Raw genomic sequence first — 16,751 nt, forward strand, 5'->3', positions numbered from 1 at the left:
TGGCGGCGCGGGGGGGTGGGGGGGGGGCACGGGGATATGGGGGGGCTCAAGGACCACCCTGGGCGCGGGGGGGTGTTACACCCCCACTCCGGCCCGCCCGGCCCTGCTGAGGAAGACGCCACCGCTTCTTCTAAAACACCAGTTTTTATTAATGAAACAACCAAAAGATGGGGGGGGGGGGGGGGGGGGGGGGGCTGGGGCCGGTGTCACCGCCCGGGCGGGACGCGGCGGGGGGAGCAGAGCCGAGCCCGGTGCCCCCGCCCCGGCCCGGACCCCCGGCTCGGCCCCGGCGGAGTGCCGGGACGTGCGGCGGGGACACGCCGGTGGCAGCGGGGACGTCCCTGGAGAGGGCGAAGCAAGCGGGCGGGGCGGGAGGGGGACACACAGCATGCTCGGGGCACGGGGTGGGGGCACACACACGCACGTCCCTGCGTGGTGGTGGTGGGAGACATGGGGGTGCGGGGGGGGCCAGGCCCTGTGCTGGCGGGGGGGCGAGGGGTGGGGGGCACCCTCATGGCCTCCCAGGCCCCTCTCCCCACCACCCCCGCCCCGGGGCTTTGCAGGGTGTCCTGCTGCCCCCTCCCCACTGCAGCGCCGGGGAGCCCTGTCCATACCTGGGGGGTCCCCACAGCCCCACGCCCCCTGCCCGGGTCCCTCCTCCGTCGCGGGGGCCGGGGAGCTGCTGTGCACCGGGGCGGGGGGGCAGGATGGGATCCCCCGCTCAGCACCCCGTGAGCCCAAGGCAGGGGGCTGGGTGACAGCGGGGCTCACACAGACCCCCCCCATGGGGGTCTGGGTGGGTTGGGGGTGGCGGGGGTGTGGACGGGCACCCTGGTCGCTCCTATCGAGCGCTCGGCTTGAGTCTCCTTGGGAGAGGTGTGCCCGGCCCTCGGCAGGGGCCGGCAGGCACAGGGGGGCCCGGGAGGGGTGGTGGCGGCAGCGCCCAGCTCCACGCTGCCCGCGCCTAGATGGACACCTCATATTCCCTCGTCTCCTGCAAAGAAAACAGACTGCGAGGGGTTGGACACTCGGCGGTGCGATGGGGTGCCCGGGATGGGGACGGGGCATTGCCCACCACGCAGGGTCCTGGGGGCACGTCCCAGCCCATGGGAGGGCCCAGGGACAATGTCCCATCCCATGCGTGGGCCCTGGATGGTTGTCCCATCTGCTGTGTGGTGCCTGCGTGGATGTTCCATCCTGTGTGTGGTTCTTGGATGGATGTCCCATCCCATGCGTGGTGCCTACGTGGTTGTCCCATCCCACGTGTGGCACCCAGATGAATGTTCCAGTCCATGTGTGGGCCGTGGATAGTTGTCCCATCCCAAGTGTGGTGCCTAGATCGATGTTCCATCCCATACATGGGCCCTGGATGGTTGTCCCAGCCAATGTGTAGGCCGTGGATGAATGTCCCATCCCATGTGTGGCACCTAGATGGCTCTCCCATCCCGTGCATGGGGCCTGGATGGATGTCCCAGCTGATGTGTGGGCCCTGGATGGTTGTCCCATCCTGTGCATTGTCCCTGGATGGTTATCCCAGCCCATGCGTGGTCCTTGGATGGATGTCCAACCCACACATGGTCCCTGGATGGATGTCCCATCCCATGTGTGGCACCTAGATGGATGTCCCATCCATATGTGGTCCCTGGAGCACGTAGCCCTGTCCCACCCCACACACAGCCCCTGGCACCCATGGCCCATGCGATGAGTGGTCCCCAGGGTGCCTGGCCCCAGCCGGGGCGGAGCGTGGGGGCCGGTACTTACTCCTGTCTCGTAGGTGGGGTTGTCAAAAGCTGACTCCACGGTGATGTGGTCGTAGGGGTGGGAGCCGGCAAGGGGCAGCTGCAGGGCTGGTTTCCCCTGGAGCCTGCAGGGAGAGGGCAGCTGGGCCACCATGGAGCTGGGGAAGACCCCACGGAGGGGATGGGGGCCACCCAGCCACTCACTTGGAGAAGTAGAGATAAATGCCCCCGATGAGCAGGGCCACCACCAGCACGGGCAGGAAGACGGCGATGGCGACGTTGGTGCCCTCCAGTGCCGTCCCCGAGGGCACAGCCTTGGCCACGGCTGCCCAGGAGAGCGGGGGCTCACCGAGGGGGCACCCCACATCGGCTGCACCCCGGAGTGCCCATCCACACCCGGGCACCCCAGGCTGCCCCAGCAAAGCCTCGCCCTTACCATCCAGGTTGCGGTTGCTGTAAAACTCATCATAGGAGGCTGAAGTGGAGCGGGGAGAAAGAAGCCAGCATCAGCAGTGAGAAGCGGGGTGCCGAGCAGTGCCGGCGGGGTGCTGAGGTGGGTGGGGGTCGGCTCACCCGCCTTGCAGATGGGAGGCGAGCCGCTCCAGCGTGAGGGGTGCCCGGGCAGGCAGTGCAGGCTGCCCTCGCCCAGCAGCGCCCGGCCGGCGGCGCAGGAGAAGCGTAAGGTGGCTCCCGCCGGGTACAGCCGCCGCTCGGGGCTCTGCCGCCCACCCGCTGGCACGCCGGGGTTGTGGCAAGGCTCGTAGGTCTCCGCTGCGGGGTGGGGGCATGGTGGCATCAGCACCCACCGCTGGTTTGGGTGATGTGACCGGGGAGGGGGTACCCAACTCACGGATGCACTTGGGGAGACGGTCGCTCCACTTGGGTCCCCCCGCGGCACGGTCGTGGCAGGTGAGGGTCCCGGCGCCCGCCAGGATGTAGCCCTTGTCGCAGACGTACTGCACAGTGGCTCCCACCGGGAATTTAGGGTTGGAAACCACCCTGCGGCTGTGCTCAGCGTCCCCGGGGTCCCGGCAGGAGGTCACTGCGGGCAGGAGGGCCCGGTGGTGATGGTGGCTGCCGGGGACACGCCATGGGGCAGGGGGACACTGGCAGGCGCCACTCACCCCGCTCGCAGGAGGGCAGGTCGCCGCTCCATGTCAAGTCCCAGTGGCACATCAGGAGGTCGGTGCCGGCCAGCTGGAAGCCGGGGTAGCAATGGTAGGTGACCACAGTGCCATGGAGCAGCTCTGGTTGCGAGGACGTCTTCCAGCCGTTAGCGATGTCCGGCAGCTCGGGGCAGGTGTCATTACGGGGGACCTCTGCGGGTATGGCGGGGTGAGCCGGGCAGTGGGGACACTGGGGACGGCAGGGACACTGGGGATGCCATCCCACCGTGGGGCTCACCAGAGAAGTGGATGACAAAGCCTTGCCGATAGGCAAAGGTGCCGGCGCCAGGGTCGGACTGGAACTGGACAGTGACATCGGCGGTGGAGGCATAGAGCTTGAAGCGGCCGCGGGCACCCGTGTACTGGCCCAAGATGCGCGCCGTCAGGTCGTCCCCATCATAGAAGGTCAGCACGTCCCCCGTGCCCAGCCGCAGCCTGGGGTGGCGGGGCTGTGAGGGCGGTGGGGTGCACGGCCCATCCCAGCCTCCCCGGCCCCAGTTGACCCCGCACTCACACGCGGACGTCCAGCATGATGCGCTTGTCCTCCTCCACGTGCAGCCCCCAGATGCAGTCCTGGCCCTTGCCGTACGCCTCTGGCCAGTTGGGTGACAGCACCACGCCAGCCACGTCCGTCAGCTCCCCGCTGCACACCGCTGCAGGCACACGCTGAGCTCGGCACCACCACAGGGGCACCCACCAGCACCTGGCACCCAGGGTCCAGCACCCACCACAGCCCCTGGGCTCCAGCACCCATATCAGCACCCCAGCTCCAGCACCCCCCATGCCTGCTGGCTCCACCTCCAGCACCCCCCATGGCACAGTGCCCTTAGGATCCATTGCAGCCCATCCCCAACTCCAGCACACACAGCAACCCCCAGCTCCAGTACCCACCTTCCCCTTGGCTCCAGCTCCCACCATATCCCTCGGCTCCAGCATCCATCATGGCCTATCCTCAACTCCACCCCAGCACCCCCCAACTCCACCACCCACTGAACCCCCAGCTCCAGCCCACCCAGGCACCCAGCCCCGGCGCCCACCGCGGCATGCCGGCTCCGTCTCGTTCCACTGTGGGTTGCTGGGGTCGACGCACTCGATGATGGTGGAGCCCTGCTCCAGCGTGTAGCCGGGGTCGCAGCTGAACTCCACCGTGGTGCCCACAGGGTACCGCGGGTCGCTGGCCGTGAAGTTCCCATACTTGACAAAGGGCTCATAGCAATGCCCCTGCTCAAAGGCTGCGGGCACAAGCGCGAAGGTCTGTGGGGGCCAGGCGGGCGTGGGGATGCCCGGGTGTCCCCCTGCACCCCAGCCTCGTACCCTCGTAGCGCAGCGCCATGCCCGCAGCAGCCCCACTGCTGTCGGTGGTGAGCTCTACGAAGAAGTGGCGCCCGGTGCTGAGCAGCCCCTCGATGGGCAGGTACTCCACCTCGTAGGAGTCATACACCGGCGGCGCCTCCACGTTGTTGCCGTTGCGGATGATGAGCCTGCCAAGGCACGGCAGGAGCAGGGTGCTGCACCAGCCATGGCCAACACCCTTGGGCATGGCCAAAGTCATCTTGACCATGGCCAACAGCATCTATCCTTGACCACGGCCAATGGCCAACAGTGCCCACACCTGGGCATGGCCAACAGCACCCATCCTTGGATATGGCCAACAGCATCCATCCTTGAACGTGGCCCTGTGCCCAGTGCGGGGCTGCCCAAGGGTGCCCCCCACCTCTCCAAACCCCCCCTGCCCCAGGGCCAAACCTGTCGTCATCCTCTGCCAGTGAGACCTTCTCAAAGTGGAGGTGCAGGCGGTGGCCGGTGGGTGCCTCCAGCAGCCAGTGGCACGTCAGGTTGTTGCTGTAGTTCCCGGGGAAGCCGGGAGAGACGATGCGTCCCACCGTGGCGTTCCGGACCACCCCACCACATGCCGCTGTGGGAGAGGGACCGTCAGCGGCTGGCTGTGCCGCGCTGGGGGTGCCGTGTCCCCCCGGTGCTGGTGCTTACCGAGGCAGAGGGGCTCGCGGGCACTCCAGAAGGGGCGGGTGGCATTGCGGCAGACGAGCCGGCGGGCGCCCTGCAGCTGGTAGCCAGTGGCACAGCGGAAGCGGGCGTCCCCACCGGGGTGCAGACTGCTGACCGAGACCTCCCCGAAAGCCGGCCGTGCCGGGAAGGGGCAGCTCAGCAGGTAGGCTGGGGGCAGGCAGTGGCGTTACTGGGGGGGAACAGATCCCCTGGGACCCCACACCCAGCACCAACCTCCCCAGCCCCCTGGGAGTGACTCGGTGCTGCAGGGCTGGGTGACTTTGTGCCTATCACCACTGGTAATGATGCTAAATGAGCCTGTAATTGCTCATGTCAATTAGCTCTCCATTAAGGTTCTTCGCCTGGTCGGTGCCTGCTTAACCTGCCAGTGGCACAGATTAAGTCCACCATGCGTCGCCGCTCTCCAAATTAGCAGGGACCCCCCAGGGGAGTACTGGGGGGTCCGGGCTGGCAGCGGGCGCTGCCCCGTACCTTGGTAGCGGAAGCGGTAGGAGCCGGGGCTGAGGGGCTGAGGGCTCTGGAAGCGGAGGGTGAGGAGGTTGGCAGGGCTGCGGATAACCTGGCCCCGCAGCAGGAAGGACTCGTTGGCCAGGAGGGTGGGCTCCAGGCCCCCCGCGCTCTCCACCGTCAGCGTCTCCCCCTCTGCCAGGCTGATGTTCTGTACCTGTGGGGCATGGCCAGGCATCACCGCCCCGGCATCGCCACGGCGCCGGCTTGGAGCCGGTCCTTGGGTGGCTTGCCCGCAGTCGATAGCGCGCTGGAGCTTGTCTCCGCGGGGCAGCACCTTTCAAGCATTATTAGCAGCACCATAAATCATCCCGCCATGCAAAGAGCGGCAGGGCCCAGCCGGTGGCTCCACCGGAGCGCCACGGCACAGCCGGGCCCATGCTGACAGCCGTGCCGACAGCCAGGCGTGCGCTCCGGCGCTCCAGAGCAATTTGCTATTAATGATGTTAATTAAGCGGTGCCGAGTGGTGATTAGTGGCGGCACTGGTGAGCGCTGCTGCGCGAGGAGGAGGAGCAGAGGCTGGCCGTGGAGCTGCTGCCTCCTGCTCGCCGCCGGCTTTCGGCGCGCCATGGCGGTGCCCCGCGGCAGCTCAGGCAGTGGGCTGGGCCGAGATGGGGACGCGCGGCCACGTGCCGCTGACGGGAGCAGCACGTGGCCTCTGGACCACAGGAGCTGCCGCCGGCCTCTGCTCTTGGCAGATGGGTGCCAGGATTTCCTGGCTCTGCACCACAGCGTCGCACCCGCCGGTGTTGCTTACACCTTCTCCGTCAGCGCATCATTAATTAAATCCCACATCGCTTCTTCCATGGAGGGTGCCAGCCGCAGCAGCCGGTGGGCATGGGGCTCCCACCAGCCCATGTGCCAGCATCCCTGTGCCGGGGCCTGAGCGTGGGCAGTGCCCTGAGCCGGCTCTCCTGGCTCGGGGACACAGGGACAGGGACGAGGACAGGGACGGGACCACCTGTTTGCCGCACTGTGCATGGCCACGCAGCCACGACACGGAGCAGGGGACGGGCCACGCTTGCCTGTGGGCACTTGGCACCCCAAACCACCCACAGCCCCCAGCTCACCTTGAGCTCCACGCCGTAGCCAGGATAGACGGAGACAGTGTAGGTGCAGTCCAGGCTGCCATCGTAGGGGACGGCGGCCGGCTCCGGGGACACCAGCCATCCCTCAGGGCCCGCGAGAGTCCGGTTGCAGGGGGCTGGTGACCGAGGAGACCCCAGCTCAGCTCCACTTCACCCCAGCTGCCCCCAGCTCCCTCCCCGGTGCTCACCTGGCCCCTGCAGCGTGGTGACAGTGGTAGTGGTGATGGTGGAGGTGGTGGTGGTCCCCTCCTCATCCCCAGGGACCATGGCAGCCCTGGCACGGGGTCCCAGGGATGTGCCAGCAGTGGTGGGTGCCTGGCTGGGGGACACGGGGCCTGACTCTGGCACCCTGGTTGGGGGCCATGAGGGGTCAGCACCTGGCACGGCCCCCCATGCCCCCCCCCATGGCCCCGGGCGCCCTGCCGGCGTGGTCAGCGGGTCGGTGGGGAAGGCAGCCCTGGGCAGGGCAGGGGTGCGCGGCGGGGGCTCGGGAGCCGGGGGGCCGGGGTCCAGCTGGAGGGTGCCGGCAGGCAGGAGGGGGCCAGGGCCAGCGGGCAGGAACGGCGCCTGGCCCAGGTAGTCCTTCTTCAGGAAGGCTTCGTGCAGCAAGTCTTCCAGCAGCGGGTGGTGGTTGAGGAGCTTCAGCGTGGGCGCTGTGCTCACAAAGCGAGCCTCCGCCTCCCGCTCCGCCGGTGTGGGCAGCGCCGTCGGCTCCCCCTCGGCCTCGGCGCTCTCCCCAGCCTTCCTCGCCAGCCCGTTCAATCCTGGGGAGAGGAGAGAGCGTGGGGTGCCTGGGAGCCATGGACTGATGCTGCATCAGGGATGATGCTGCACCAGAGACCAACCCTTCATTCTGGACCAGTGATGAACCGTGGACTGATGCTGCACCACGGACTGATGTGGCCCTGGGGACTGGTGCTGCACCAGGGACCGACGTGATACCTGGGACCAACCCAGGACATGGACTGATGTTGCGCCAGGGATGGATGCAATGCCTGGGGACTGATCCTGCACCGGGAACCAACACTTCACCGCGGGCCAGTGCTGCCCCAAGGACTAACGCTTCCCTGCAGACGGATGCTGCACCGCAGCCAGGACAGCAAACCAGCACATCAACCACATGCAGTGGGGTCCTGCAATGCCTTTCGCTGGGGTAGCCCAGGCAATTAAGCCCTGGCTAATTAACACAGAGCTGCAGCTTGTACCACGTTAAGGGTGCCCACCCCTCCCATGACCCAGCCCTGGTGGGGACAGCCCTGGGTTGGGCGTCCCTGGTCCCTCTCCATGGAGGCGGCCGTCCCATGACGAGGGTCCCCCGGGACCCCACATCCCTGTGGTGCAGACTTGTAGGTGGCTGCTGTGACCACCTACACCGGGGAGCCCAAACACTGGGATCCCAGCTCCAGGCCACCAGTGCAACAAGTGTGTGGGAGCTCAGCTTCTCCCCGTCTACCTGCCAGCCAGGCTGTCCCCAGGCAATGTCGATCTGCTGGGGACCCCATCCCCCCTCACACTCCCCACCTCCCACCCGCAGCGACCACCCCCACCGTGGCCCTCTGGCGCATTAGCCCCTGAGGAAATCCCTGGCATGCACAGCCCAGCCATTTACAGCCTTTAGACCGCATTAAAAAAGAATTTAATCAGCCCTAATGAGCCACCCAGCACCTCTCCCTGCCGGATCCGGCACCGCACAGGCCCCTCTCCCAGGGGCTCAGCTCCCCAGCCCCACCTCAACACGGCAGGGCGGATGCCACGGCAGGACCCAGCATCCCTCGGTGGCCCGGTGCAGGGCGCGAGGCCGTGACAGCACGTGGGCACGTCTCGGCGCCGTGCACAGGCGCTGATGACACGATACTGCCAATTACCGGGTAATTATACCGATCCGTAGCAGGGCAGGGCCCCGCAAAGATTAATTACTCTGCGACTGCCACTTTTAAGGGACGATTAAGAGACATTAGCTTGGGCGAGCGGCATAGGGGGAGCTGCCGGGCACTGCCAGGCACGCCCACCACCCTGCCACCCCCCTGCGGCCCCACCGCCCCGGGACGGTGACGATGCCCTGGGCACAGCAGCATGGTGGGGAGCCGAGCACCCGACCGCACCAGCTCCGAAACATTCACTTGCCCCCCAGCAAGGCCAGAATTATTTTTTAATAGAATCCATTTATTAGAACATAAAAGTTAATGAGTTTATACTGAAGGGCGCCAAAATATCTTTTAGGTTTTAATAGCAGATTAGTACTCGGAGCTGGGCCCTGCACCACTTGCAAGCCCCCACAGCCCCCCCACGCAGTGAAGGCTGTGGTAGAAATGCTCACCCTGGCCCCCTGTACTCCCTGCCTATGGTTTCAGCTGCCCAGGGTGCTTGGGAGCACGGTGGTCCCCATCGGAGCCGCCGGGTGAGGCTGGACCCCGCAGCAAGGCTCCCATGTGGGTGCCGTGGCACCCTGGGCTGGGCAGTGCCTGGGTGCCGGGCGCTGTCCTGCGCTCTGTGTGGTGCTCAGGGTACCACGGGATGCTCCGGGCACTGGGGGATGCTCAGGACTGGGGATGCTCTTGGCCCTTGGGAGATGCAGGATGCTCAAGGCACCGTGGGAAGGCAGCAGGTGCCCAGATGTTGCCACTTGTGCCCAGACATTGCCACCCATGCCCCTCGAGCACCACAGGATTAGAGCCTCCACAGATGTCTCTAAGCAGCTTATCTCCAGTGACCGTGCCACAGCTGTGTCCCTCCTGCGTCCCCAAGGTAACATGGGGCTGGTGACAGGGACTCCTGCTGCCCAGCACCCACCACTCCAGGTCCCGGTGCCCAGAAAGGACCCCCAGGGTGGGCACAGACCCTTGCAAAGGGGCCATCAAGCCCCCACTAGCCGGGTGCCTGCCAGGGCCCCTTGGCACGCATAGCATGTGCCCGCGGCCACAGCTGGGCTGGGGTCCTAATCCCTCACATCGGCTTTGCTGGGTGGGAGTCTATTAATGGCGGCCAGGAGCTGGGGAGATGCTGGAGAGTAATCTGGCTGCAGCGGGCAGCCACCCCCCCGGCAGGAATCAATGCCGCCTGCTGTCACAAATAAATAAATCGGGCAGCACGCGGCCGCCCAGGGAGCGCCGATCGATGCCACCCGCCAAGAAAGCAATAACGCAGCACCCGGCTCAGCAGAGGGGACAGGGCATGGCCCTCAGCTGCCCCAGGAGCGTCACAGCCCCGTGGCGTGGTGGTGCTCCGTGCCTCAGTTTCTCCATCTGTAGGAGGGGGCTGGCAGCCTGGGCAGGCAGGAGGTGCGGGCAGCCAGGCCCTTGGTGCAGGGGGAGGGCAGGGGTTGGGGCTCACAGGAATCCAGGTTTATTTTCCAATTTAAAATCCAATCTGGCTTTGCCCCCCGCGGCCGGCAGCCATGATGAATGAGCTGTCAGGCGGCCGGCACCACGCTCCCCCACCCACAGGCCCCCCCCAACCACCCCCAGCAGGCACAGGGCGGGGGGTGATGTGTCCTGTTGATGCCAGATCCCCACCTCTATCCCCTGGGGACGGGGACCCCAGCAGGGAGGGGGGCACCCTCCTGCCTGCCTCTGGGTGGGAAGGCACCATGGGCAGGAACAGGCAGGGAATGAGGGTGGGTGCAGGTGGTGGGTGGGCAGGCGTAGGCAGCGTAGGAGTACAGGCAGCAGCAGGGTGCAAGCAGGCGCCGGTGGGTGGTATAAGAGCGCAGGGAGGGGTGGGTGGGTGCAGGTAGTGGGTGGGCAGAGAGGTGCAAGCAGGGGTGGGTGGGTGAGCACAGGCAGGAGCGGGTGGGTGAGCACAGGCAGGAGCGGGTGGGTGCAGGCAGGGCTCCCCACCATGCAGCCCTGCTCTCAATGCCACGCAGCCGAGCCACTGGTGCCCACCACGGTAAGCTGGGCACCCCATTGGCACCAACCAGCACCCACTTGGCACCTACGTCCTGCTGCCCCAGGGCCTCCACCACCCCAGCACGCCAGATGTCCACAGCCAAGCCGGGGCTGCCAGCGCAGCCAGGGGTGGGGAACCAGAGGGGCTACCCTGGTGCCTGGGGGTGCCACCGGCGACCATGGCCGCCAGCCCCGGCAGCTGCCAGAGGAGCCCAGCTTTAATATTCATGGCGGCGCTGGCGGGGAAGCATTTGACCTTGTATGTTTTGCGATTCTCCTTGAATTGAACAGTCATTTACCCGCTGACACATGTCACATGTCGCCGCAACCGGTTCCCTGGAGCATCACGGCAGCGGCGGCCGAGTGCCGGCTGACATACCAAATGCTGAGCATCACCGACACCGGGTGGGCGCGAGGGCAGAGCCCGGCGGGCACTGGGGCGGCCATCCCCAGGCCTTTCCTCCCTCCTCACCCGGTGGGTGCCTTGGGGTGCCAGCGGTGCTCCCATTCCCTCCTCGCCACCCACGGCCTGTGTAATCCCGCTTCCCCCGCTCTCCCTGCGGAGCTAATGCGTTTGTACAGCAATTTCCCTGAGCGGTGGCGGTGATAAATTGCATGTCTGCTGCTATTTCGGACCCGAGCGCTGGAAACGCACGGTGCCATGCTCCCCCTCCCCACGCCGGCAGCACCCGAATCAGCCCCGCCTCACGATCCCTTGCAGTGGACTTGCCACCACCAGGCAAGCACCCACCCCTGTGCCACCCCAGGGTGCCAGCCCCCAGTGGGGCTCTGTGCCAGCTCCAGGCTCCCCTGGGACCCAGTATTGCTCACCGCTCCGGGGTGCCAGGGTAGCAGAGGGGACACCCAGGCTGCAGGGCACCCCTGGGTGCTGGGGGTGCCTGCCTGGCACAAGGCAGGAAGCAGGCAAGGAGAGCAGAGCCACGCTGCCCTCCCGGCTCCCCTTCCCTCCGCCCGCTGCCAGCCACAGTAATTGAAATCCAGTTACAGGAGGCGAGCAAGAGCTGCTTGTCGGGCTCTGTGTTGGGCTGCTCAGCCATGTCGTCTTCCCCACAGACACCATTCCCTCCCAGCGGGCGGGAAGCATGGAGCATCGCCGCCTGCTCCCGCCAGAGCCGGCATCCCGGCTGCCCCCAGCGCCCGCCTTCACCCCCCTGGGAATTCACCGTGAGCATCCCCTCACCAAACCCCTCACCCTGTTCCGTCACTGCTCTTCATGTAGGACAAGCCATCCAATTCTAGAAGATACCAAGGGCTGATGCTACGGCCACATCCCCCCCATCTGCTGCCACCCCGCTGGGCCGCTGGGGACCACCGGAGCCCACCCTGCCCAGGCATTGCCCCTGCACATCACCCAGTGCCAGCTGATCTGGCATTTCAAGCACCTCTCTCCATTTTCACAGGGTCACAGCAGCGCTCTCGTGGCTGATTAATATTTGATCCCTTCAGCTCAGCTCGTTACTGCATTTAAATTATATATGTAATAACCCCTGCTGGCACGGCGAGTGTGCGGACCAGCTCCTGATGCCTCTCCTGCAGGCAGGGGGTCAAATGCACCCCCAACACCAGTTGATGGGACCCGCCAATGCCTTCGAAGATGTGATGAGTTGTGTTGGGTCTTGGCATGGGGCAGGCCAGTGGGGAGCCAGGCAGATGGAGACACCCCCAGCTGCCTCCAATGGGTCCAGGCAGCCCCTTTGCCCGCCCAGCATGCCTGTGGCAGAGGAGGTGCCGATCCCCCGGCCGGCCCATCTCCCCAGCAGCCAGCGGAAGGGATGCTGCCGCTCCCAAGCCTCTGCCTGCGAGTGGAGGGAATCATTACCTCCCTGGTTATAGGCAGCTTTCAAAGGCAATCTTTCAATTGTGCGCATTTAAAGAATTGATTGGAGGCGAAATTATCCTCTCCCGCTGGAGCTGCCGGAGACACAACTTCATCCGCCTCCCCCAGGGCCTGCGTGCGCTCACTGGGGGGGCCCAGCAGCCCGGGGTCAACCCCGGCCCCCACCCCAGCACAGGGCTGCACAACAGAAGACACAGCCCTGGTGAGGCCTGTGCCAGTCTGGGGGTCCCACCAGCGGCACAGGGGGGTCCCCCCACTGCTCCACACCAGGCCTGGGGCTGCCCTTGCCGTGTCCTTGCCCAAGCTCCTTTGCACCCCATTTTCCCCACCGTGATCCTGCTGCTCCAGCTCTACCCGGAGGCTACACAAAGCCCAGGGCCAGCAGCCCTGCCCGGCACAGCACCGTGTGCCAAATCCATCCCCACCAGCGCTGACCCGCAGCCAGTCCTGCGGCAACCAGGCTCCCAGGGGAACGGTGGAGGCGGCTGGCCCAGCCTGCACCCCGCATCCCCGCGGAGCAGCCCTGCCCTTCCGCCCTCCAGCTTAAGAGCATTATCCAGATAATCCTGGCCTGACGGCACGGCAGCATGGCAGTGATGAACTCCTCTGAGGCACGCTGGGGACAAGCGTACACGCTGTTAATTACTGTAGCAGACGTCTGCTTCCTCCACCAGCCCCCTCCTCACACCGAGGCCCCCGACCAGCACCAGCACCCACACCCCCAGGGATGTCGCATCGCCTGGATGCATCCCTATGGACATGGTGCATCCAGCTGATGCACAGCTCATGGGGCACAGCCAGGCCCTGTGCCCCCCCCCACAACCCATGCTGCTTCCCATTACCCCAGGTTGCCAGGACCCCCAATGAAAAAGCACTCCCTTCAGCATGGTGAAGGTGACCCCCCCAAAAAAAGCCAGGCCTGCTGCGGCTTTGGAGAGCCGGGGTGGGGGGGAGGCCAGGGTGGATGGACCGTACCCCCGGCTGCACCAGCGCTGCAGGGCCCAGACCCTGCTTTCTGCTGGGGCAAACCCCTGCGGGCACCGGGGATGAAGCTGCCCCACAGCTGGGACAGGCCTGCAGGGTGACAGAGACAGGATCAGGCCCTGCATTGCCACCACCCAGAGGGCATCACCAATCCCCCCCAGCCTGGGTGAGGGGTCCAAGACCCCTGTCCCCGTGTCCCCCGGACCCATGACACATTCCCATATGCACCAGTCTGTCGATGCCAAGTCAAGGCCATGGTGACACCGAGCATGGCGGCACTGATTGTAAATCGGGGTGCTGGACTGGAAGCCCTGCCTTATGGAGGACAGGGAGCAAGCAGGCAAGCCCCATGGGCAGGACCCAACATATAGGGGGCAGGGGGCAGGGTGGACAGAACCCCACAACTGCCAGCCCTGGAAAGATCTCAGCACCTCCCAGGGCATCCCTACCTCTAACACTCTGGGAAATGCACATGCAGAGTTTAATTAACTTTATTGATATTCAGAAATTAGGGGACTGACTAGAGGTAATTGCTCATTAGAAATCATTAAACTGACACGATAAGCACCAGCCTCCCGTGGGGAAGCCTGCCCAGGACCCTGCTCCTGGGACAGGGACACAGACACCCCTCCAACCTCACTGTCCCCCATGGAGATGGGGGTGCCATGGCCATATCCCGCTTGCTGCCCTGCGGAGGGTCCCCCATACACCCCCTCAAGCAAGAGGGCTGTGGCAGCAGCCCCCGCGTGGCAGAGCAAGACGGGAATAGCAGCGGGCACAGGGCCACGGCGTCCTTCCCTGGCTGGGCTCGGCTGCCAGATGGGGAGTTTATGTAACTCCCCGCACGGCTGCTGCCTGCGGCTCGGCTGAGCCGTGCGGGCACAGCCTGCGTCCCACCGCCCGCATCCCACGGGGCTGGACCCCTGCCCGCTCCTCACCCCCTGCATGCTGCCCACCACCAGCATGGCTGCAGTAGACCAAGGCACCCCACGACCTGACAGGTCCCCCCCAATCCCCCGCAGGTCCCCAATTCTGGGTTTTTTTGGGCAGCAGAGCTGCAAGGCATCGAGGCAGCCCACGGCCCATGGGTGGCAGAGCCAATGAGCCAAGCTGGGTGTTGGCTGCTCTCCTAGAGAACAGCCAACACCCCATCCCTGCATCTCCCCAACACCCTCCCCGGAGCCGGAAGGGTCCCCCCACACCCGGGGTGGGGGTGCGCAGGGGGGGAAGACCCCCAGACCCCAACACCCCACCAAGCCCCATGGATGGACCAGCTCGCAGCCCACCACCGGGCATAGCCAGCCGGGGGGCAGCTCGAAGGGCCCCGTAGCCAGGGGAGCAGGTCCCACCAGGCGATGCCGTGCACGCCCAGCCCCCGGTGCAGCACTGCCCCCACCCCCCCCACCCCGGTAATACCGGCAGAGGGGCTGTCACCGGAGCCCACCGGGGGCGGCGTTGCACCAAGCCCGGCTGCAAACCGCTCTGCACGCCGGTGGCGGCTCCCGGTCCCCGCACCACCGGCGCGGTGGGAGGGGGTGAGGGGTGGGATTCACCGGGGCGGGGGGGGAGGGGGAGGGGAAGAACCCCCGCCGCACCGGGGGCGAGCGCAAGTTGGCAAAGTTTGACGGCGACGCAGCGGGGCTGGGGGGGTGCCGGTACCGGGGGCGGTTGGGGCGTACCGGGGGGGATGAGGGGGCGTACCGGGGGGGATGAGGGGGCGTACCGGGGTGGTGGCGGTGAGGGGCCGTACCGGGGGGTCTTACCGTGCGCGGGCGCGCGGAGCAGCGCGGCGAGCAGCGGCAGGAGCAGGGCGGGCGGCGGGCCCATGGCCGGCGGCGGTCAGCACCGCGGACAGCTCCGCGCTGCGGGCACGGCCGCGCCGTAACGCTCCGAGTGCGGCGCCCGCCAATCCCGGGGCCGGGGGCCTCCCCCGGCCGCCCCCCCCCCTCCCCTCCCCTCCCTCCTCCCCGCGCCGTAACGCTCCGAGTGCGGCGCCCGCCAATCGTGCAGGCTGGGAACGGGGGCTCCTCCCTGCCACCACCCCCCACCCCCCCGCGCACCCCACCCCCCCCCCCCGCTCCGTAACTCTCCGAGTGCAGCGCCTGAAAATGCTGGGAGCTGAAGGCAGGGGGAGGGGGAACCTCCTACTCCCCCCCCCCCGCCCCAAATACCAGCAACCTCCCCACGGCTGGGGATCCACCGGAAAGCGCCTGAGTGCCCACCCCATCATATCTTACTTCCCTGTGCTGCACCCTCCAGGACACTCACCCCAGCCACACACAGCCCCAGTAATCCCCCCCAGCTTCTCTTCCCCACCCCTAAATAGCCCCAACTGGGCTGGGCTCATCATCCCCCAAGCAGGGAAACCTGGGCCCAGGGCAGCCATCGCAGCTGGGCATGGCTTTGGGGGGGGGAGGGGGGGGGCTTATCCCTTATGGCGAGGGGCCGACGCTCACCCCCCAGCTCCCCGGCTTGGGGTCCTGCTCCCCCGGGGCAGCGGGGGACAGCCAGCCCTACAGCAGGCAGATGGCGTTGGCACCAGCGCCGAGCGGCTCCGCGCTGGCTGCTGGACGGCTCTCACGTGTGTTATAAATAAAAAAAAATAACCAGCTCTTTGTTTAATAACCCCCTCCCCATCTTCACGAAAGCCCAGATGGCTTCGCCTCTCCGCGCTGGCGCCATGCGCGGCACGGATCCCCCGCAGCCCAGCCAGCCCCGGCTGCAAACACGGCCCACGCAGCCATCGCCGGGTGGGTTTTTATTTTTTAATCCCAGGCCCTGCTTTGCCGACATACGCCGCTTCTGCCACGGAGAACGTCAAACCGTGCGCTGCACAGCTCGGCACGGGGAGGGAAGAGCATTGGCCAGCCCCACGGCGCGGGCTGTGCGCCACCAGCCCCACGGCTGCGGTGGGAGCGGGGCACGCGGCGACGCCGCAGTCCTTCTCGTCCCGGGGGGGCTGCAGAGCAGGCGGGGGGCAGCCAGCGCTCCCGCAAAGCACTTTCAGCTTTAAACCCAAAACTTTGATCCGCCGGTAGCTCCATCAATGTTTAATGCACCAAAGCCCTGGTAGGGCTTGGAAGATGAGCGTTTTGAGGCCAAATTGGAGTTTCTAATATTATGATATTCAAATAATTTTAATCCGCCCAACGCTTTCCCAGACACGTACCTGGACTGCTAATGAGGGGCTGCCTTCGGCGGCTGTTGGTTTTGACACAAAGCAAACAAGCCCTTTGCAGATGCCTTCAAAGCATCGGGGATGGCGAGGGCTGGGGAGGCAAACGGGGGCGAGCGCAGCCAGAGCCGGCACGCCGCAGCCGGGCAGGGGGGACGCCGTGCTCCCCGCAGCCGCGCAGCCTCAGCCCCCTGGGGAGCAACGTTGCTCCCTAATTCTTTAAGTGCTGGTTTGCACCTGCTGGAGAGGCACAGCCCAGCAGGCAGCGCTGGCGTGGATGGTGGTGGGCTTTCAGGGAACTTCAGCCACCGTCCCAGT

The 16,751-nt window shown here is 66.3% G+C and overlaps 1 protein-coding gene across 2 annotated transcripts; it reads right to left on the minus strand.

Annotated features, from left to right (window-relative positions):
* Window positions 1–205: 205 nt before the first annotated feature.
* Window positions 206–15,154, minus strand: SEZ6 (seizure related 6 homolog). Of its 2 annotated transcripts, XM_075113148.1 has the most exons (17): window positions 15,022–15,154; window positions 6,718–7,293; window positions 6,512–6,645; window positions 5,405–5,597; window positions 4,895–5,080; window positions 4,652–4,820; window positions 4,220–4,386; window positions 3,943–4,137; window positions 3,420–3,558; window positions 3,144–3,340; window positions 2,864–3,058; window positions 2,590–2,781; window positions 2,313–2,510; window positions 2,176–2,214; window positions 1,944–2,064; window positions 1,762–1,864; window positions 206–1,010 (listed from the first exon to the last, which is right to left on the minus strand). In XM_075113148.1, the coding sequence occupies exons 1-17, from the start codon at window positions 15,083–15,085 to the stop codon at window positions 978–980; spliced, it is 2,901 nt and encodes a 966-aa protein (XP_074969249.1). In that variant the 5' UTR covers window positions 15,086–15,154; the 3' UTR covers window positions 206–977. The 2 variants fall into 2 exon arrangements, with proteins under 2 accessions (XP_074969249.1, XP_074969248.1); XM_075113147.1 differs by lacking the exon at window positions 15,022–15,154 and having other exon boundaries at window positions 208–994; window positions 1,944–2,214; window positions 6,718–6,869.
* Window positions 15,155–16,751: the final 1,597 nt, after the last annotated feature.

The sequence above is a fragment of the Phalacrocorax aristotelis genome, chromosome 18 (genome assembly GCF_949628215.1).
Source record: "Phalacrocorax aristotelis chromosome 18, bGulAri2.1, whole genome shotgun sequence".
Taxonomy (NCBI): Eukaryota; Metazoa; Chordata; class Aves; order Suliformes; family Phalacrocoracidae; genus Phalacrocorax; species Phalacrocorax aristotelis.